Here is a 22,476-nt window from a genome sequence, read left to right on the forward strand (position 1 = left end):
AGCTGCTTGCAATTACTGCAGGTTCAAGTCCCACCAGGCCCAAGGTTGACTCAGCCTTCCATCCTTTATAAGGTAGGTAAAATGAGGACCCAGATTGTTGGGGGCAATAAGTTGACTTTGTATATAATATACAAATGGATGAAGACTATTGCTTGACATAGTGTAAGCCGCCCTGAGTCTTCGGAGAAGGGCGGGATATAAATGCAAATAAAAAAAAAAAGCTCACTTAACAAATGACTCCCTTAACTGCAGAAACTTTGGGCTCCACTGTTGTCATAGGTCGAGGACTACCTGGACTGTGGGATGAACCATTAACATGACTTGGTAGACATTCTGACCTACCATTTTAGCAAAAACAAAGCACTGTTTGCTCATGGTACTTTTGAGCTGAATGTGGGCAGAGAGAGACATCCATCTTGACTTCCTAGGCATCTGAAAATGTGGGAAGAGAGTACCCTGTCTCCCCTACGACCCTCTCTAAGTGACCCCAATTCGGTTTTCTCAAACTGATACAAACAATGGAGAAGACAATCATGTCCACTGATGAACAAATCATGCAGATAAGTAATAACAAGTATTTCTTTAAATTTTTTAGGAAGGAAGCAGGGAATCCCATCTCTTTGCTCACTTGGCAAAACGACCATGTGTAAGATTTAGTATGTGTTCAACTTATTGCACATTCAAAGAAGATAAAATATGAGCTGGCAGATGACCAGACGGATGTTCATGCTTGAAGAATACAAAAACAAGGCTTTGTGTATATCTGGATGCCCTTCTGGTGTTGTGATGGTCAGACAGGGCCCACAATTTAGGAGCAGACTGAGCTCACTCTCAAAGGTTTCTCTAAAACTTGCATGTTGTCAATATACACAGCAAACACACCACACAATATGTCCCCTTCCCAAGAATGGGGATATACCCACTATGGTGTATTCAACATAAAAAGGAATCAGGATAAGTTTTAGGATGGGAGACTTCTCACCTGGCACCTGGATCTAAACCCAACATAATGTTTCAGAAATTCCTTAGCTCAGGTGTTGTATAATGGACCTACAGAAGGTGCATCTTCTCAAAGGGTTTTTACAGAATACGGAGGCAGACCTTCAATCTCCGCCTTCATCCCTCAAATAAAACAATGGCATTGTATATGAGGCCTTCCCATCTTCTGGGAAACACAGAGCCCAATTTTTTTGGCATAATTGCTGGTCAATTTGGAGTGAGCTTCCTGATGATAATTGATTTATGATGTATGACCCATAACTTATCGTTTGTATGTAATATGAGTTTATGCACCAGAGACAAATCCCTTGTGTGTTCAATCACACTTGGCCAATAAAGAATTCTCTTCTATAATACAAGACCCGAATGGTACAGTAATGCCACCAACTCAGCAGGCAGCCTTCTCAGCAGGGGGAGTGAGTGGAACTGCTCATCATGCCCACTGCAGAAGCAGGAAGGAAGAAGTCATTGGGGAAGAAGGTGCAACTGCGGTCTGAAAACCGACACCACTGAAAAAGATGTCCCAGCTCTCCTACGGATTGGCTTGGTTTGTTTTCCAAAATGAAAGACTTGAGGATGATGTCAACCAGAAGATTTGCACCTAGAGGTGGCACGGACTGGAGTTATACTGGCCTAGTTCCCTAGCTTATTTTCCTAAGTACCAGAACAGGAGTGGACAGCGAGTTTGAAAACAGGACAAGCATTGTGGTTCTCGAACCACACCCAAGAGTTGGAAAGAAACACAATCTGCTCACATTGCCCATGAAACCAGGTCAACCCTCCCACTCCTCCCCAGTTCATTCTCCGCTGAAGCGAAAGGAAGCCATTTTCTACGAAGGAGGCCAAAATGGAGCGAGCGAGGAAGGAAATGAGTTTGTAGGGGTGGTGTCTGCCCAGGGGAGGCAAAGGGATAATCAAAACCTTGCAGATTGGTTCCTAGGCACCATTCCTCTGAAAGTGGAGGGAAAGACCACTGATACACCCACCCCACCCAAGAGCAGCTGCCAGCAGCTGCCCAAGCCGAACTGGAGATAAGTGTGCACTAGCAGGCTCCCATGCACAAGGATGCAACCACACGAACCCATTTTTCATGAGCAGGATGCAAAAACAGACACCACCCACCCCAAGGCCGTGGGACTCTGCCCGTGTCTGGCCCACTTAGGGACTCTTTCAACAGTCTTCTGTCATCTCCAAGCCACTATATGCCCAGTCCAGAAGCAACAGTTTCGGTTGCCTCTCCAAACACTATTATACAAATGCCATTGTCAGTGAAAAAGGGCATTCAGGAAAAGTAAGAAGGAAGAACTCTCCATCATGTGTAGCAACTGGAGGAAGAGGAAAGGTGGTTCATGTGGCCCTTGACAACCCTCCCACATAGAGGAAGCCTCTGTTGACAGGAAGATGTTGACAGGAAGATCCAAAGTCATGTTTTCTAGGCATGACCTTGGTCAACGCAATCCCCGGTTGCTTCGGTTTCACACCTGCCCCAAACCGTAACAGTGTTCCTCAGTGTCCCAGCTCCACCAAACGTGCCTAGGCCAGTCTACAAGAAAAGGGATGGACTTTGATTCAAGCCTAGGAATGCCAAGAGCAAAAGAAACAGAGCCACGGAAAGCTCGGAGGTGGCCCTATCGCCTGACTCCAAGTCTCGTGTCCTTTCAAACAGGTGAAGCTTGTCTTTGTTGGAGTGGAGCATCTTGACATCTTCAAAAGCATAATAAGCAGCGAGGGTGAAGTTGACATCGCCGGTTGTCAAGAGATCAAAGACACAGGACTGGAAGTACAAATCCTCAACCGGAAGCTTCTCTTTGCATTTGGCTGTGGCTGAGTCATAGGTGAAGACCTCGGGTGAAGAAGACGGGTTTGAGCCTTTCTGGTGAGGGCGGTTTTCAGTAGCCTTTGGGGTGGAAGGGAAGGCGTGGAAGTCTAGCTGCTGGTTGAGTGGACAACCCCGGAGGCAAAGATAGAGGCCCTGGTTGTCTCCGTCCTCCACAGCTTTCACGACCTCCTCTGGCATCCGGACGGCAAAAGTGAGGTAGCGACCGACTTGTCTCACTACGATGGTGGTGCCAATGTATTTGGCCTGGATCTCAATGTGTTGGCCAGAGACCTTCTCGGTGATCTTCAGACTGTTGGCCCCATGCTTGTCACCGCCGTTCTTCGAGCCGTCAGCAAAGGCTGCTGGGAGTTCATCCATCTCTGCCTGGTACACCTTTTGATCCACGCATTCCTGGAAGCTCTTGAAAATGATAGTGAGCTGGTGGGAATGAAAGGCAAAAGGTTACTGACCAGGGATGGGCTGCTGGAGGTTCGCAGGGGTTAGCTAAGATTCTGTGCAGTTTGGAGAACCCCCAAATCCCACTCCTGGCTGGCCCCTCCGACCCCATCAAACCCCTCCCCTCCCAGGAGTACTCACGTGGCCCATTTTGGATGCATGTAAGTGCAGGGTGCGTGTGAAGGCTCAGGGAGGGCGAAAAACGGGCCTACTGGAAGTTCGGGAAGGCTGGAAACGGGCCTATTTCCAGCCTCCAGAATCTGGGGAGGCTGTTTTTGCCATCCCGGAGACTCGAGGAAAGCCTCCAGAACCCGGGGAGGACAAAAACGCCCCCCTGCCTTGGTGCAGGAGGCCGACTAGGCCACACCAACCATGGCCATGCCCACACAGCAACCAGGCAGAGAACCCCTTGCTAAAAATGTTGAAGCCCACCCGTTACTGACATTGGCAAGACGGTCTAGATCTGTTCATAAAATTCTCTCTTCTGCTAGTTGTCCTAATCTATTTTTAAACTTAGCTTAGGGATGTGATCAAATGATTTTAGGATGCCATTGAACTGGGGGAGGCCAATTTTTAACGTTTGTTTAGAAATATTGGATACCTTTACAGGGCAACCTCCTTTTCGGTTTTGAATCCCTTAAAAAGTAGGGAAAATTGCCCTTATTCAAGTATTTCAGGGAGGCCTAAAGAGTGAAATGAGAGTTCTGAGGCCCTGCAAGTGTTCTTAAATCCCCCAAACAAGCAGGTGTTGGACTTTCTTGGACCACAGAAGGATGATGTGGAGGCCTCCAGAACAAGCCAACTCAATTTTGATGAGAAGTCAGGCAAAGCAAGCTTTTCCAAAACATCCGCAAGAGGTCAGATTCTACAAGCCATGCTATTCTATGGGGACATTCCTACCTTGGTGGTGGCCGTTGCCAGGGAGCCAGGCAAGACAGGAGTATTGGTGACTTGCACATTCAGGTAATTGTTGTCAATGAGCGGCCAGGCCCCTTGGATTTTGCATGTCTGGAAGCTGTCCGAAAACGTCCGCAGGTGGGGGTCTCCAAACAACCCACAGTGGGTGTAGTTGGGGTGCAAGGAGTGTTTGTGGAAGCTACGTTCATAATGGCAGCTCTCGGGGCTGTCCGAGCGCTCCTGGCTGTCGCCCCGGGGCAGCGGAGGGAGGCGAGGCTGAGAGGTGGGGCCATCTTTGGAGCAGTTGTGTTGGGTCATGAGATCATCGATGCCGTGGACTGCAGAGTGGTAGAAAAGATCTCCCCGGCAGGTGCGAGCCGTGTGGTGGGTGCAGAGGGCGTAGGCGCGCAGGGCAGTGCAGAACTCAGGAGCATCCTCAGCGGCCGGGGGCTGGGTCCCCGAGGTTGCGGCCAAAAATTCAGAGTTGCACTTCATGATCTTGCACGGAGACATGGCTAAGAGAAAGAGAGAGAAGAGCACACCTGTTGGAAGTGTCCAGTGAGGCTTTCTAATCTACCTATGCAGGTAGTCATCAATTTACAGCAGTTCTAATAAAGGAGAACATTTTTAGCTCAGGGTTGAACTGAGAGGTCCTTGGTTGGTCTCTGAACTTGGTTGTTTCCTTGCAGATGTTTCTTTACCCTAACTAGCTAACATCATCAGTGCTACGTTACCTAGTTAGGGTAATGAAACATCTGCAAGGAAACAAGCAAGCTCAGAGAATCCTCCTCCTCCTCCTCCTCCTCTCTGTATATCCAGTGGTGGGATTCAGCCGGTTCTGTGACCTGCCCGGACATAATGTGCAAGCACTGCGCATGTGCAGAAGGTAATACGCATGTGCAGAGCAGGTGCGCGCGAGCAAAGCGAGTGCACACGCGTGCGCACTCACATCTGCAAACCGATAGGGAAGGTAAATGAATCCCACCTCTGTAGCACACTGCATTCCCTTCTAGCACTGATGATATTACCTAGTTGGGTAATGAAACCCAACAACCAAGCTCAGAGACCACCAAGGATCCAGAGCTGCTGCTGTTCCTCCTCCTCCTCCTCCTCCTCCTCCTCCTCCTCCTCCTCCTCCTCCTCCTCCTCCTCCTCCTCTCTGCACACCCCATTCCCTTCTATGATGTTACCTAGTTTGGGTAAAGAAACATTTGCAAGAAAACAAGCAAGCTCAAAGAGCACCAAGGAGCCCTCATTACAACAGTTTGTTGAGTGACCATTCAACGTTTCAACGGCACAGAAGAAAGTGACTTATGACCATTTTTCATACTTATGACCGTTGTAGCATCCTGACGGTCACATGATTTACATTCGGATGCTTGACAACTGATTCGTATTTATGATGGTTGCGGCATCCTGGGGTCACGTGATCCCCTTTTGCGGCCTTCTGGCAAGCAAGGCCAATGGGGAAGCCAGATTCACTTAACAACCGTGTTACTAACTGAACAACTGCAGGGATTCACTTAACAACAGTGGCAAGAAAGGTCGTAAAATGGGGCAAAATACACCTAACAAATGTCTCGCTTAGCCACAGAAATTTTGGGTTCCACTGTGGTCGTAAGTTGAGGGCTACCCGTATTGAGTTCCTGCAAAGCCTCAAGCAACAAACAAACCAATTTTCTTGGTGAAACACATACAATTGCAGCCCTGCATTCTAGACCAGGCTCTAAGAGGAAAAATGGAAAGTCACTACAATTGTTGAGGTGGAAGGAACACTTTTTTTTTATTTATTTGAATTTATATCCCGCCCTTCTCTGAAGACTCAGGGCAGCTTACAATGTGTTAAGCAGTAGTCTTCATCCATTTGTATATTATATACAAAGTCAACTTAATTGCCCCCAACAATCTGGGTCTTCATTTTACCTACCTTATAAAGGATGGAAGGCTGAGTCAACCTTGGGCCTGGTGGGACTAGAACTTGCAGTAATAGCAAGCAGCTGTTTTAATAACAGACAGACTTAGTCTGTTGAGCCATCAGAGATTGGACATCCAAGAAATAGAAATAGAAGGAAACTTATAGCTATTGAGAAAGTGACGTGGTGGCTCAGGGGCTAGGACGTTGAGCTTGTCGATCGAAAGGTCGGCAGCTCGGCGGTTCGAATCCCTAGTGCTGCCGTGTAAGGGGGTGAACTCCCGTTACTTGTCCCAACTTCTGCCAACCTAGCATTTCAAAAGTACATAAAAATGCAAGTAGAAAAAATAGGGGCCACCTTTGGTGGGAAGGTAACAGCGTTCCGTGCGTCATGCTGGCCACATGACCACAGAGACGTCTTTGGACAGCGCTGGCTCTTCAGCTTTGAAACGGAGATGAGCACCATCCCCTAGAGTCGGGAACAACTAGCACATATGAGCGAGGGGAACCTTTACCTTTATAGCTATTGAAGTATTGAAGCGGGCAAGAGAAGATGGATAGATGATTTCTCTTTTTTCTTTCTCTAATGTTGTTCTGACTTGCTTTTCCTTTTACCTCTCTTTCTTTTAAAGAATAGCAACTAAAAGTACAAAGCAGGCAAGATATGATAGTTGGATGATTCTTTTTCCTGGTTGCTGTATTGAATTGTCTTTCCATATCTCCCCTTTCTATCCTTTTTCTCCCCCCCACCTCTTTTTGTAGGCAGGTGACATGATTAGAAGTTAGGAAAGAAAGAAAAAGCTTTTTAATAAAGGGTGATAACAATTAAAAGCTAGAGTAAGAGATAGAAATAAAGGGTATATTAATGTATTACATTTTTATTCGATAAAATGAAAGTAATAATGAAAAAGAGGTGGAATAATTGAATAATGAATGACTGTAACCTAATATAGATGTGTATTGTTATGGGAATTTCATAAGTGGATTGAATGTAATAATAATGTTTAATCTGATCAGTTTTGTTTGTACTGGAATGTATGGCGCCCAGGTGCCGCACTGTTCATGCATCGATTTGATATTTTTATATAAAAAAAATAAAGATAGAAAACTTGAAAAAAATAAATAAAATAAAATGGTTGGGTTTGCAAGGGAACGCTAAGAAAGACATTATGCTAAAATTCCTGACTCGGCTCTTCTTTAGAATAGAATAGAATAGATTTTTTTTTTTTTACTGGCCAAGTGTGATTGGAGACACAAGGAATTTGTCTTTGGTGCATACGCTCTCAGTGTACATAAAAGAAAGGATACGTTCATCAAGAATCATAAGGTACAACACTTAATGATAGTCATAGGGTACAAAGAAGCAATCAGGAAACAATATCAATATAAATTGTAAGGATACAAGTAATAAAGTTACAGTCATGCAGTCATAAGTGGGAGGAGATGGGTGATGGGAATGATGAGAAGAATAATAGTAGTGCAGATTTAGTAACTAGTTTGACAGTGTTGAGGAAATCATTGTTTAGCAGAGTGTTGGCATTCAGGAAAAAACTGTTCTTGTGTCTAGCTATTCTGGTGTGCAGTGCTCTGTAGCGTCGTTTTGAGGATAGGAGTTGAAGCAATTTATGTCCAGGATGTGAGGATCTGTAAATATTTTCACAGCCCTCTTTTTGACTCGTGCAGTATACAGGTCCTCAGTGGAAGGCAGGTTGGTAGCCACTGTTTTTTTCTGCAGTTCTAATTATCCTCTGTGTCTGTCTTGTTGGGTTGCAGAGTTAATGACCTTGCAGGTTTGATTAAAAATTAAAAATAAAACCACTTCTCCGTTCAAACAGAGGCAGGGGAGGTAGTAGGGAAAAACTGGGAAAAGGCTAAGAGAGACTGCGCAAGGCCCATAGGGGGAGGTATCGCTCTACGGATTTTACAGATTTCCACTGAAGGAATGAATGTACAATATGCTCTGCCGTTTCACTCATCTCTCCATATAAGGTCAAATTTCCAAAGGCAGGTGTCACGCATAAACTCAGCATGCCTACGAGAGGGAGTATGCCTCGGTTCTACGTGAGCGGGAAAGAGATCAAAAACAGAAAGACAACCACGTCCTTTTCTCCATGTTGCAGACAGTGAAACCCTTGGGAGCTCAGGTTGCATCGGACTCAACAAAGTCTGTTTTCCTGGTTTTCTGATCTGCTCCGTGTGCAGTTGTGTTCGGTCTACTACAAGTCTACTACGATCTATTACAAGTCTACCACAAGTCCCCAGATAGGAAATCTGGCATGGTCTTACCAGAACATACCTAGAAACCTTTTCAGTTGCCCCAAAAGATGATTCTTGGAAGCCAAGAAGTTTTTTTCTATTGTTTTTCCTGCAACCAACTAGTCATCTGGAACTGTGTTATTCTTTAATGAGCTTAATAATAGCAATAGCACTTAAGGCTTGCATACCGCTTCACAGTAAGGATGGAAGGCCGAGTCAACCTTGGGCCGGTCAGAATCAAGAATAGAACTGGTGGCAGTCAGCAGAAATAGCCTGCAATACTGCATTCTAACCACTGTACAGGAAGGAAGGAAGGAAGGAAGGAAGGAAGGAAGGAAGGAAGGAAGGAAGGAAGGAAGGAAGAACAGAATAGAATACATTTAGACTTTACTTCATAGTGCTTTACAGCCCTCTCTAAGCGGTGTACAGAGTCAGCCTCTTGCCCCCAACAATCTGGATCCTCATTTTACCCACCTTGGAAGGATGGAAGGCTGAGTCAACCTTGAGCCTGGTGAGATTCAAACTGCCAAACCCTCTTCTCTCTACACCAGCTGGTCTTCTGCTAAAGCTACTCAACTTAACAGAATAACAGAGTTGGAAGGGACTTTGGAAATCTTCTAATCCAGCCCCCTGTTCAGGCAGGAGATCCTTTTCGGACAAATGGCTGCCCAGTCTCTTCTTAAAAACTTCCAGTGTTGGAGCACCCACAACTTCTGGAGGCAAGCTGTTCCACTGGTTAATTGTTCTAACTGTCAGGAAATTTTTCTTTAGTTCTAGGTTGGTTCTCTCCTTGATTACTTTCCATTCATTGCTTCCTTTTTTGCCTTCTAGTGCTTTGGAGAATAGCCTGACTCCCACTTCTTTGTGGCAGCCCCTGATATATTGGAAGACTGCTATCATGTCTCCCCTGGTCCTTCTTTTCATTAAACTAGATATACCCAATTGCAGCAACTGTTCTTTATATGTTTTAGTCTCCAGTCCCCTAATCATCTTTGTTGCTTTTCTCTGCACTCTTTCTAGAGGCTCAACATTTTTTTATATATCGTGGCGACCAAAACCAGATGCAATATTCACTTCTTAGATTCCAGGGAACACCATCTACTGATCAACCAAATAATCAGACAATCTTATGTACTGGAAGGAAGTTTATTCTCTTGGAAACCGCACCCCCCCCTCCCAATAAAGGTTTCAGCTAGGCTGGCTGAAAATAATTCAAGGAATGAAACACGTATGTCTTTAATTCACAGTCATGGAACCGAATACAGATTGTATTTGTATTTAAAGGTGTATTTATAGCTTGTATTCATATTTATAGGTGTATTTATAGCTTGTATTCGTAGTTATAGTTGGCTCAGTGGCTAAGACACTGAGCTTGCCGATCAGAAAGTTCAGCAGTTTGAATCCCAGTACAGGTCTCCTGTGAGCAGGGGGTTGGACTAGATGACCTCCAAGGTCCCTCTGTTACTGAATACAGCTTGTTTCACACAACATGTTTAACCAGGCGAGTTACAAACCAAGCAGTTCCATTTGTATCCCCCACTTGCTAAGCTGGGTTTTCAGCTTTGGGGTTTTTTTTTTGGGTGTGTGTGAATCCAGCCCACTCCATTTGTGACTCAAAGGGTTTGGATTGAACTTAAGAGAATGCGCTGATGAGATAAGCATGTTAAGCACGTTGTGGGATTCTATCCTTAGAAACCATAATTGGACTAGTACTCACTTCGAGAGCCGGGATCATCTCCCTTCCTTCCCTAACTTCCTGCCCCCCCCCCCAGCCCTCGTTCAGCCAGAGATTTGGACACCAAGCAAGGCTGAGCTTTTTCTGGCGAAGAGCCTGTGCAGCTGTTGGATCACATTCGGTATCTTTCCCTAGCACAAATGCTCTTGTGACTCAGGCATTTTGGCCGGAGAGCAGGAAGCAAAGATCACATTGCTTGCAGGAAAGATGTTGAGACTCTAGAGAGAGTGAAGAGAAGAGCAACGAAGACAAGCGTGAAATCCAGCAGGTTGTGACGGGTTCTGGAGAACCGGTAGCGGAAATTTTGAGTCGTTTGGAGAACCGGCAAATGCCACCTCTGGCTGGACCCGGAGTAGGGTGGGAATGGGGATTTTGCAGTATCCTTCCCCTGGAGTGGGATGGGAATGGGGATTTTGCAGTATCCTTCCCCCTGGAGTGGGGTGGGAATGGAGATTTTGCAATATCCTTTCCCCCCCCCGGAATGGGGTGGGAATGGAGATTTTGCAGTATCCTTCCCCTGGAGTGGGGAGGGAATGGGGATTTTGCAGTATCATTCCCCCTGGAGTGGGGTGGGAATGGGGATTTTGCAATATCCTTCCCCCTGGAGTGGAGAGGGAATGGGGATTTTGCAATATCCTTCCCCCTGGAGTGGGAAGGGAATGGGGATTCTGCAGTATCCTTCCCCTGGAGTTGGGAGGGAATGGGGATTTTGCAGTATCATTCCCGTGGATTGGGGAGGGAATGAGGATTTTGCAGTATCCTTCCCCTGGAGTGGGGTGGGAATGGAGATTTTGCAATATCCCTCCCCTGCCATGCCCACCAAGCACACCCACAGAACCGGTAGTAAAAAAATTTGGATTTCACCACTGAACAAATATGATTAGGGGACTGGAGGCTAAAACATACGAAGAACGGTTGCTGGAACTAGGTATGCCTAGTTTAATGAAAAGAAGGACTAGAGGAGACATGATAGCAGTGTTCCAACATTTGAGGGGCTGCCGCAAAGAAGAGGGGAGGTCAACCTATTCTCCAAAGCACCTGAAGGCAGGACAAGAAGCAATGGGTGGAAACCAGTCAAGGAGAGAAGCAACTTAGAATTAAGGGGAAATTTTCTGACAGTGAGAACAATTAATCAGCGGAACAACTTGCCTCCAGAAGTTGTGAATGCTCCAACACTGAAAGTTTTTAAGCAGAGGTCAGACAAGCATTTATTTGAAATGATGGGGGGGGGGGTTTCCTGCCTTAGCAGGGGGTTGGACTAGAAGACCTCCAAGGTCCCTTCCAACTCTGTTATTCTGTTATTTGGGCAAGGATTCAAGAGAAAAGGAGCATGAAAGCCAAAGAGTAAGGCAAGGAAATCTCTGATGACAGCTGACTTGTCACAGTTCGACAAGACAAATCTTAGCCTGGAGAACAAAAACCAGAAGTTAAGACAGGCTGGGGAGCAGTTTAGAATTACCACTGCAAGGAACAGCATCTAGCTGTCCTCGACCAGGCCTGATAAACACACTAAGTAGGATCAAAGCTGGTTATGTAAAATTAAATGGTTAGTACTGCTATGTAAGGGTAATTCCTGTAAATATTCATACAGTGACCATTCGTTTTTTTAAATAGATATGTATTATGTTTTATCAATGGGAATAAAATAAAAAACAGGAAAAAAATCCAGAAAAAAACATACATCCAACAGTAACAACAACAACAAAAGGAAAAAATGTTTACAAAAAAAGGGGAAAAATGACCAAATATCTAACATTACACATAAAAAAAAAATCCAGCCTGGCTGGATGCTGAAAAATTAAAAATAAATCCTGATAAATTCTCATCCCCTTACATAACGAGTCTGCAAATAGTTATAAACTTTCCCTCCGCCTTATTCAACATCATCATCATCATCATCATCTTTTAATGACCCCATAATTCCTTGCGGGGGTGGAGTCTGTGCAAATGACTGGAGCTGCGTGTTTACTGGCCGGACGCCCTTCCTGTCGCCAATGTGAAGTTATATTCTCATCATGCCCAGAGAGAGAAATATCTGCCTCTACAAAGGATTGAACTCACAGCCTCTTGATTGTAAGGTGAGAGCTCCATCTCTAGGCTACCGCACCACTCCTCATTCTTATTCAGCAAAGAAAATATATTATGTTAACAAATATTTCAGATGAGAAGATCCCTAATAAATCAATGCACGATCTAATATATATATAAAATGAAATAAAAAAAAAGTCAACAGGTTTGCTCCAATACTACACTGGTCTTCAAATCCCTCTGTTGAAGGATTACAATCACCTGTTATTGTATTTCACACCTAGAAAGTTCACAAACGGCTTCCAATCTCGTATTAAACTGTCTAGTCCAATGGCCCCCAATCTTTTGGGCACCAGAGACCAGTTCCATGGGGAGAAGTTTTTCTGTGGTCTGGAGGGGTCGTGGCTTCACTTGCTGCCTGAATCCCACGGATGGGGCTTTGCTTGTTTGTGTGGCCTGGTTTCTAGCATGCCGCGGCTCGGTACCAGTCCACGGACCCCTGGTCTAGTCCATTAATTCTAATCAAGGCACTTAATTTTGCCATCTCTGCTAATTCGGTCAATTTCATATAGGGATTGCTTAAAGTTATAACAGCACTGAAAAAAAGCAACTTAGAACTGAGCATCAAAACTGTCACAATATCCTCTCACAGATAAAGGTAAAGGTTTCCTTTGCACATATGTGCTAGTCGTTCGCGACTCTAGGGTGCAGTGCTCACCTCCGTTCCAAAGCCAAAGAGCCAGCGCTGTCCGAAGACGTCTCCATGGTCATGTGGCGGGCATATGGGATAGAGGGAGCACCGCGTTGCTCCCATATAACACCTATCCTGTGCGGCCTGCACTGGCTACCGGTAGTCTTTCGGGTGCAATTCAAGGTTTTGGTGACCACCTTTAAAGCGCTCCATGGCTTAAGACCGGGATACCTTCGAGACCGCCTTCTGCCGCCGATTGCCTCCCAATGACCTGCGCGCTCCCACAGAGTAGGCCTCCTCAGGGTGCCGTTGACCAAACAATGTAGGTTGGTGGCCCCCAGGGGGAGGGCCTTCTCTGTGGCGGCACCAGCCCTGTGGAACGAGCTCCCTCCAGGATTACGACAACTACCCGACCTCCGGACCTTCAGACAGGAACTGAAGACTCTATTGTTTCAGCGTGCAGGACTAGCCTAAGATAAAAGGTTTTAGCATATTTTAATGGGGTTTTTATAGGTTTTTTATTTTTTAGTGATCAGGCCATGATATTATCTAGTTTTAATCGGGTTTTAATGTTTATTTATTGTACTATTTTAATATGCCTGTGAACCGCCCTGAGTCCTACGGGAGATGGTGCGGTATATAAGTTCGATTAATAAATAATAAATAAATAAATAAATGACTCACCGCCAAAGGCGCACGGAACGCTGTTACCTTCCCACCAAAGGTAGTCCCTATTTTTCTACTTGCATTTTTTACGTGCTTTCGAAACTGCTAGGTTGGCAGAAGCTGGGACAAGTAACGGGAGCTCACCCCATTACACGGCAGCACTAGGGATTCGAACCACTGAAACTGCCGACCTTTCGATCGACAAGCTCAGCGACTTAGCCACTGAGCCAACACGTCCCTCATGTCCTCACTGTTACACGATCACAATTCAATCGCTTGACAATCCACATGCGTGTATGTTAGTTGCCGTGTCCCTGGATCGTGGGACTGCCATTTGTAACCGTCCCAGCTAGCTTCCGACCAGCAAAATAAATGGGGGAAACTGGATTTGGTTAACGTGCAGTGATTCGCTTAAGGACTGTGTTAAAAAAAAAAGCTTGTAAAAACTCTCTTCATAACTGCCTTGCTTAGCAGTGGAAATTCAGCTGCCAGTTATGGCCATCACCTGAGGACTACCTGTATCAAGTCCCGTTAGGTTTTTTTTTTTTTTAAGCCTTAGGACGGTTGGCATTTTGTGCTTTATTTGGCTTGGTTTTAATTTTATCACGTTGCTCTTATTATATTGCTTTAGCATTTTCTTTTCAGCCCTTTTTGGGTTGTTCATAAATCCGAAAGTTTTATCTGGAGCATTCCCGTCCTGAGATCAGGCTGGAAAAAACACTCCCAAGTACAGGGGTAGTCAACCTTTTTATACCTACCTCCCATTTTTGTATCTCTGTTAGTAGTAAAATTTTCTAACCGCCCACTGGTTCCACAGTAATGCGCCGTGTATCGTTGTCTGCTCATGCCTCTCGCGCATCATGGATTGGGTTTGGGGGGGGCGCCGGCTACCAGCTCTGCTTGTCTGTTACAGCTGGGTGGTGTGGGGGGGGAGATGCACAAGCTATTCTGGGACGAGGCTCGTTTGTTTGTGGTCGCACTATAGCACCATTTAGTTTCACTTACGTAACGTGAACTAAACTTATGTGCGGACGATACAAATAGTATATTTTCAGAAATTTAAATTGTCACGGGGAATTTTATGAAAACCTAATGAAAATGTTTTTAAATAATGCTATGAAAATTTTTTTAAAAGTCAATTAAATTAAAAAAAAGGAAAGTGCTTCAGTATCAGACAAAACTCCTCCCGCCCACCATGAAAGCTGGAACGCCCACTAGTGGGTGGTAGGGACCAGGCTGACTACCACTGCCCTATTATCTGAGCCGCCCCCCTTCCAACCAACCCCCCCAAATCCTAGCCAAAATATTTTCGACAGCAGGCAGTGCTGGCAGAGCTCTGGAAGAACTCATTTGAACAGTAGCCAAGAAAACTCTGTTTGTTCAATTCTGCATAATCCATTTTCCATCGACTTAGAAATGCATTTGGGTTCCAGCCACGGATGACTTAGCATAGGAGCAGGCAGGCTGCTTTGTGTCTGCTGCTTGGAAAATTAACAGAAGAAGTGGGAGGGGGGGAGGGAAAATATTCAGGAGGTGGGGGAGACAAAGTCTGCCCCAGGCCCAGAGTTTTCCCCCAAATAATTCTCTTATTTGCAAGCAACGCAAAAGTGTTTACATACAGGATTCAATTTTTGCACACGCGCGCCAATTAAAAACAACACTGATACGGAACACGATGTGGAAAAAAAGAAAAAAAAAATCTTGAGCATTTCAGTTCTTATTCAATTTTATCCCTTTAAAAGCAGCCAGATTCTCGTCCTTTTGGTTCATCCGACAATCTGCTCACGTTGGCACCAAGCGTTGATTTTCAAAGTGGCTCTAATTGAACGAGCCTCCCCCATTCATAGGCGAAGGCGTCCATTTAGACACCTACACTCGCAGCAAAAATTTTTAAAAAAATTAAAAAATCATATTATGGTTCTGTGGATTTTTTTTTTGCATCAATCACAGTCACCCTATATTGGATGAATGATCTTTGCTGAGATCTGCAAGATGGCTAAGTAGTTTGTCTGGGGGGAGGGGAGGGGAGGGGAGGGGAGGGTGGCCGGGGATTAACTGTCAGCAAAAACCAGACGAAATGATGCAGCCAAAATAAGAGGAAGCCAAGAAAAATTACACAGACATCCTCAGTGCGCAATGCCCAGGCAAGTCACAGAATTTATGCAGAGGTTCTCAGTCATCCAAGTCATGGTTGCCCCAACGGTACTTTTTTTTTCAGGAGGCAACTGGACTTTCTTGTTTTTCCTTTCGAGGTCATTTTGCTTCTCACCCAAGAAGCTTCTTCAACTCTGACTGAATGGTGAGGGAATGGAAGGATTTATATTCATGGAAGACAGCTGGTCATTTGCATCCTTTTAGAGGCTCTTTGAAGCACTTGGAGGTTTATCTGTGTCCTCATTTTCCTCTTTTGGGGTGGGAGGAGGAATGGATTTTCAGAGGGAAAAAATGCAGACTACAGGAACCATTTGCACTACTCAGGTGACCCTTAAGGTAAAGGTAAAGGTTCCCCTCGCACATACATGCTAGTCATTGCCGACTCTAGGGGGCGGTGCTCATCTCCGTTTCAAAGCCGAAGAGCCAGCGCTGTCTGAAGACATCTCCGTGGTCATGTGGTCGGCATGACTCAACGCCAAAGGTGCACAGAACGCTGGTCCCTTCCCACCAAGGTGGTCCCTATTTTTTCTACTTGCATTTTTATGTGCTTTCAAAACTGCTAGGTTGGCAGAAGCTGGGACAAGTAACGGAAGCTCACCCCATTACACGGCATCACTAAGGATTCAAACCGCTGAGCTGCCGACCTTTCGATCAACAAACTCAACGTCCTAGCCCCTGAGCCTTAGGATACAAATAAACCTCCAAGTGGCCTCAACGACCCTCTAAAAGGATGCAAATGACCAGCTGTCTGCAAGGAATATAAATCCTTCCATTCCCCACCATCTGAAGAATGGTGAAGAAGCTTCTCGGATGAGAAGTGAAACATTTTGAAAGAAAAAAACAAGAAAGTCCAGTTTCCTCCTGAAAAAAAGGCATCTTTGGATCACAGAATTTAGGTTTTCTGAGTGCAGAATATTCCTTGGATCCCAGAGTATCCATAACCTTCCTTTCACAAAAACTAAGACATCCTTGACATATGTCACCGCAGGTACCCACAAAGACGGTGGGTGTCGTTGTGCAATCAACACGTATAGTGGGTGGGGCCTCAACCACACAATTGCAGTCGCCATCTTGATATTTTTTTTGGATCCACCCGTACTCAGAAATCCCTGCATTCTACTCGCCCCATTTCTGATCTATTTACAGAGGAGAAAGTGTTCACGCACTGCATGCGTAGCTCCAAATCTTTATAGTGTAACCAAAAATTTTTGGCCGTACAATCATTTGTTTCTTTGACTTATTCCTCTTCCATTTTATAACGTGCAGAGCGAGAAGGAGCAATAGCAAAAGAACCCAGGGAAATAAGAGCAACCAGGAGTATAAGTCCTATATATAAGTGAAGCGATGCAAGAAGAAACAAAAATGTTATCAGTCAATATAAATGGACTGAACTCTCCTACGAAAAGGGAAAAAAAATATTTTCAAAACCACAAAGATTAAAATTGGACACAATATACGATGTAAGTACGATGACATAATATATGGTAATACAATGTACAAAAGATGCGGAGACTCTAGAAAGAGTGCAGAGAAGAGCAACAAAGAGGATTAGGGGACTGGAGGCTAAAACATATGAAGAACGGTTGCAGGAACTGGGTAGTTTAATGAAAAGAAGGACTAGGGGAGACATGATAGCAGTGTTCCAATATCTCAGGGGTTGCCACAAAGAAGAGGGAGTCGGGCTGTTCTCCAAAGCACCTGAGGGCAGGACAAGAAGCAATGGGTGGAAACTGATCAAGGAAAGAAGCAACTTAGAACTAAGGAGAAATTTCCTGACAGTTAGAACAATTAATGAGTGGAACAACTTGCCTGCAGAAGACCTCCAAGGTCCCTTCCAACTCTATTATTATTATATCACTTCAAGAAGGACACTTAAGAAACAGCATCATAAATTATTGGAATACTCTAAACTGGGAAAATTATTTTACTCGCTATCGCAACAAAAAAGAAGGAGTGGGGGTATTGCTTGTTAAAGAAACAATAAATGGCAAATAAATCTTCAAAGATGAAGAAAGGAGAATTTTGATGGTGGCGGTGACTTTAAATCAAAAACAGAAGTCTTGGTTGCCACACATGCACCAAACAATGGACAAGAAGAATTTTACAAAAAAAACCCTCCCTACCTCCAAATCTTTGACTACATATCCCAGTGTCCACAGCAAGGGTGGGCAAGAGCGAGGGATTCTGGAAGAACTCAGCTGCACCATTGAGGCTTATGTGTCAAGTGCCCAATGGCCAAACAACACATTTGCATCTAAGCTGTGAATTTCCTCCCACCTGTCCCCACAAGCATCATGGCTACCAGCCTTCAGAGCTGGCTGAGTTCACCCTACAGGTAAGTCCAAACAGTGATGGGGTCCTTTCTCTTACAACCAGCCCATCTCTTCAAGGCAGAAGATAATTTGTTTAGTAGCACATTACAGCAAGAGTGCAAATTAGTTTTGCAGCATGTTGTACCAGAACTATGCCTTATCTCTGATAAACTTTCATCAGTCAAACCACTAAGGAGTTTTGCAGCTTGAATCCACCCTCTTTGGAGCAAGTGGGGGGCGAGAGATGTCATCACCCCGCCTTTGAAATTTGACATGTATTTCTTTGGTCAATGATCAACAACATAGCAAGAGAGATAGAAGACAGCAATTACAGTCAGGATCTATAGGGAGATGTGGGTGCAATTATAGATTAGCAAATGCAAAATAAATCAAATATGCTATACTCTTAAGCACCCGTATTACAATACTACATTTCTTTGCCTAACACTAATAAATCTAATATAGTAAAACTATACATGTCCTCTAAAAATGATTAGGAAATAACTAAGCAAAAGATTGATTAAAAATAAGGGCGTTTGGTTGTTTAACCAGTTTTTTCTTATTATTATTGCAAAAGTACACAATTCTGTTACTGCATGAATGGCAACTGGATTTCAGCCCTGGAGAAGATGGTTCACGTAGAAATTATCTGATCTGCCTAGATATCACCTGCCTTTGAATCAGGAGCCAGAGCTGAAAAAATGGGAGTCCACTTCTCACCCATTCTGGCCATTCTAGGCTGTAAGCAGTGGTGAAATTCACATTTTTTTACTACGGGTTCTGTGGATGTGTCTTGGTGGGCATGGTGTGGCTTGGTGGGCATGGCAGGGGAAGGATACTGTAAAATCCCCATTCCCTCCCCACTCCTAGGGGAAGGATATGGCAAAATCTCCACTCCCACCCCACTCTGCGGCCAGCCAGTGGTGGTATTTGCCGGTTCTCCGAACTACTCAAAATTTCCGCTACCGGTTCTCCAGAACCTGCTGGATTTCACCCCTGGCTGTAAGGCAAGGGTCTCCAACCTTGGCAACTTTTAAGACTTGTGGACTTCAACTCCCAGAAAAGCTTTGCTTGCTGAGGAACTCTGGGCGTTGAAGTCCACAGGTCTTCAAGTTGCCAAGGTTGGAGACCGCTGCTGTAAGGGAACCTCTACCTTTTAGGAGCCTTTCTGCCCCTGCCTGGCCCTTTGACCTGGGAATAGCAGCTACAGAAGAACTGAGCATCCCTCCCCTCTGGCAGCACAACCTGTTCGATTTCACCTCTAAACGAAACCTTATCTTTTGTGGTCCATGGAAAAATCTCTCTTCGTAGAACCGGTCCCTGGTGCCCCAAAGATTGGGGGCGGCACTACTCTTGTCTCAACTCATCCCCACACATGTGTCTTTCCTTCTCGGTGGTGACTTTGTTGAATCTAATTAAAGCTACTTAAATTTATGGCCGTCCCACCTCTACCCCCCCCCTCCAATCCCGTGACCGGGCATCTGTACATTGTGTTACGGTTGGATGAGGAAAACAATCAACTTGTATTGATCTGAGCGGAATCCTCTGCTCCTGGGAGTGAAAAAAACAAAGCGGGGGGGGGGGCTTTCGAAATGCAGCAGGAGGAGAAAACCATGAAGAAATGTGAATTAAGCCCGTTTAAAGGCATGGAATACAAAGAGGATTTTTTGCAAGAGTAAGCTGATGACAGAAGGCAAAGGGGGCGAAACGTCATACACCATACAAGGCCCAACGGTTGAGTCAAAGCACCGGCGGGACCTCTCAATTCCCCCATCCAATTTCCAGGGCCAGAAATTGGATTGGACAACTTTCTTTTTTTTTTTTACTTTTTCCCCCAAATTTCTCCAGGGGAGAGAAAAATCCTTCAACCACTTTCTCGATGACCTTCAGTGCTATGGGAGTTTCCTCTGGGAGGACTCACCCTCTGTCATGTCCCACTCCTCCGCTGATGGCCGGGTCAGGGAAATCCGAATCAGGCGTGCCTCTGCAGCTCTGCCAAAGTCCTAGCAAAGTCCTCAGGGCAGGCAGGAGACCAGAAAGTGACTTCAGCAAGATATGTTTAGACTTTGCCTGACTCAGAGAATGCCAGAAAGCAGATCCTTTATATAGGCCATGGGGTGTGGCTCCATGACTCAGCACTTATCCAGGCCTGCCCCTCCCTTCCTTCTGTTGCCTCCGTCTATCAAGTCTTCTGATGCAAGGGTCACTCCAATCTGCAGCTGTTGGCAATTGACCTCCCTCAGGCTCACATGCTGTGGAGGAGGGGGAGGGGTCTAGTTGCTCCGTTTGCCTGGGCATGGAGCCAGAGCTGGGGGCTGGAGATACTTCCTCCTCTTCAGCCTGTCTGGGCATGGAGCCAGGGCTGGGGCTGGGAGGCATACTAGGACATTCCTCCGTGTTCGGAAGCAGATAAGAAGGCCCCGGCTGTGGTGAGATCGGACGAGACACAACAGCCTCCTCCGGGTCTTGGGAGTCTCTTTTAATGGAAGACCAGGAGGGACTGATGCTGAAGGGACTGTCCAATCAGAGCGAGGACATGCATATGCTCTCCCAATTAAATAAGAGCGAGAGGGTATGATTTGGCCAAGAAAGTAAAAGTAAAAGTAAAAACTACTATAGGTAGTTCTCGACTGGCAGCAGTTCGTTGAGTCGGCGCTCCAAGTTACAACGGCACTCAAAAAAGTGACTTACGACCGACCGTTGCAGACTCCCCATGGTCACGTAATCAAAATTCAGAGGCTTGGCACAACGGACTAGTATTTATGACGGTTGCAGAGTCCCCGGGGTGGGTGGGTGATGAGGGTGGTCACGTGATCCCCTTTGGCGACCTTCTGACAAGCGAAGTCCACAGGGAAGCCGGATTCGCTTACCGACGGTGTGGCTAACTTAACAACTGCAATGATTTCCTTAACCGCTCTGGCAGGAAAGGTGGTAAAAATGGGACAAAGCTCATTGAACAACGGTCTCGTTCAGCAGCAGAAATGTGTTTTTTTTTGGGGGGGTGTCAATTGTGCTTGGAAGGTGAGGATTTCCTATAACTGACTAACCAACAGAATAGTGTTTGCCTTTCTTCTTCTTCTACTACTCTCCTTCTATTTTTCTCCTCCTTCTCCTTCCCCCTCCTTCTCTTTTTCCTTCTCCTCTTCCTCTCCTTCTCCTCTTCCTCCTCCTCCTTTTCCTTCTCCTCCTCCATCTCCTCTTCCTCTCCTCTTCTTCCTCCTCCTCCTTCTTTTCCTCCTCCATCTCCTCTTCCTCTTCCTCCTCCTTCTCCTTTTTTCCTTTTCCTTCTTCTTCTCCTCCATCTCCTCTTCCTATCCTCCTCCTTCTCCTTCTCCTTCTCCTCCTCTTCCTTTTTTTCCTTTTCCTTCTCCTCCTCCTCCTCCATCTCCTCTTCCTATCCTCCTCCTCCTCTTTTTCTTCCTTCTTTTCTCTTCTATCAACATTTTGCAAAATCTGACTTCCCTTCATTTAGAGTGACCCATTTCCGAAACCATAAGAGTTGCCAGGTCTGAGGGTCCTGAGCTTGAGAAGGGGTGAAAGGGTTCTTTTTCCCAACTGCCACCCAGGGCACCACTTGACGTAGCAAAACCAAGCAGGAAGGAAATGCCTTGAGAAATTGACGGAACAAGAGCATTTGCACAAGGTAACCCCGCCATCTCTGGAGAGAAGGGCTGCTAACAAGCAACGTGATAAATGCAGGTCTTGGAAAAACTACCTTTCTCTCTGCTGTAGACCCAGACAAGGCTCTCCCTTAGGGACCCATGTGTAATTTCTCCCCCTCTCCCCCCCTGAGGCTCTACTCACTCCACACCAAAGGCTAAAAGACAAATGGAAAGCAGCTGAAATCAGAAGAGAGATATTCCAGAAAGTTTAATGAATGTTCTAAATGCTTGGCAAACCATTCTTCTTCTTCCTTTTTTTTCCCTAATGGAAAAAATCCAAATGGATTTGGACTGCTCCGATTTTGTGGGTTTTCTGAGCAGCTTTTCACACACGCACACACAAACACACACCGAAGGAAGCATCATGTAGAGATCCAGACATTCAGCAGAACAGAATTCACAAACCTGGTTCGGGTTTTGCAAGAGGCTTGGCTCAAATATTCCAGCCTTCCATTTCCATCCTTTGTATATTTTAATGATGTAATCCCTGGGGGGGGAGGGGCAGTGGTGAAATCCAATTTTTTTTTATTACCGGTTCTATGGGCATGTGGCTTGGTGGGTGTGGCAGGGGAAGGATACTGCAAAATCTCCATTCCCACCCCACTCCAGGGGAAGGATACTGCAAAATCTCCATTCCCACCCCACTCCAGGGGAAGGATACTGCAAAATCCCCATTTCCTCCCCACCCCTGGGGAAAGAATATTGCAAAATCCCCATTCCCACCTCACTCTGGGGCCAGCCAGAGGTGGTTTTTGCCGGTTCTCCAAACTACTCAAAATTTCCGCTTCCTGTTCTCCAGAACCTGTTAGAACCTGCTGGATTTCACCCCTGGGAACGGGGTGTCATAAAAACAAGGGAGGGTCTGAGGCCCCACACAAGCTGCGTACCC

At 45.6% G+C, this 22,476-nt stretch overlaps 1 protein-coding gene across 5 annotated transcripts in view; it reads right to left on the minus strand.

Moving 5' to 3' along the window:
- Window positions 1–556: 556 nt before the first annotated feature.
- RGMA (repulsive guidance molecule BMP co-receptor a) overlaps window positions 557–22,476 on the minus strand; it is a 44,200-nt gene continuing 22,280 nt past the window's right edge. The window contains exons 1-3 of one of the 5 annotated variants that reach the window (XM_058155807.1): window positions 8,528–8,634; window positions 4,175–4,686; window positions 557–3,256 (exon numbers count right to left, since the gene is read on the minus strand). In XM_058155807.1, the coding sequence (XP_058011790.1) occupies window positions 2,543–3,256; window positions 4,175–4,684 (1,224 nt within the window). In that variant the 5' untranslated portion in view covers window positions 4,685–4,686; window positions 8,528–8,634 and the 3' untranslated portion in view covers window positions 557–2,542. Of the gene's footprint in view, window positions 3,257–4,174; window positions 4,687–6,098; window positions 6,574–6,598; window positions 8,358–8,379; window positions 8,507–8,527; window positions 8,635–22,476 lie in introns of those variants that run through there. The other 4 variants (XM_058155806.1, XM_058155804.1, XM_058155808.1 and 1 more) reach the window with 4 other exon arrangements.

The sequence above is a fragment of the Ahaetulla prasina genome, chromosome 13 (assembly GCF_028640845.1).
Source record: "Ahaetulla prasina isolate Xishuangbanna chromosome 13, ASM2864084v1, whole genome shotgun sequence".
NCBI classification, from domain to species: domain Eukaryota; kingdom Metazoa; phylum Chordata; class Lepidosauria; order Squamata; family Colubridae; genus Ahaetulla; species Ahaetulla prasina.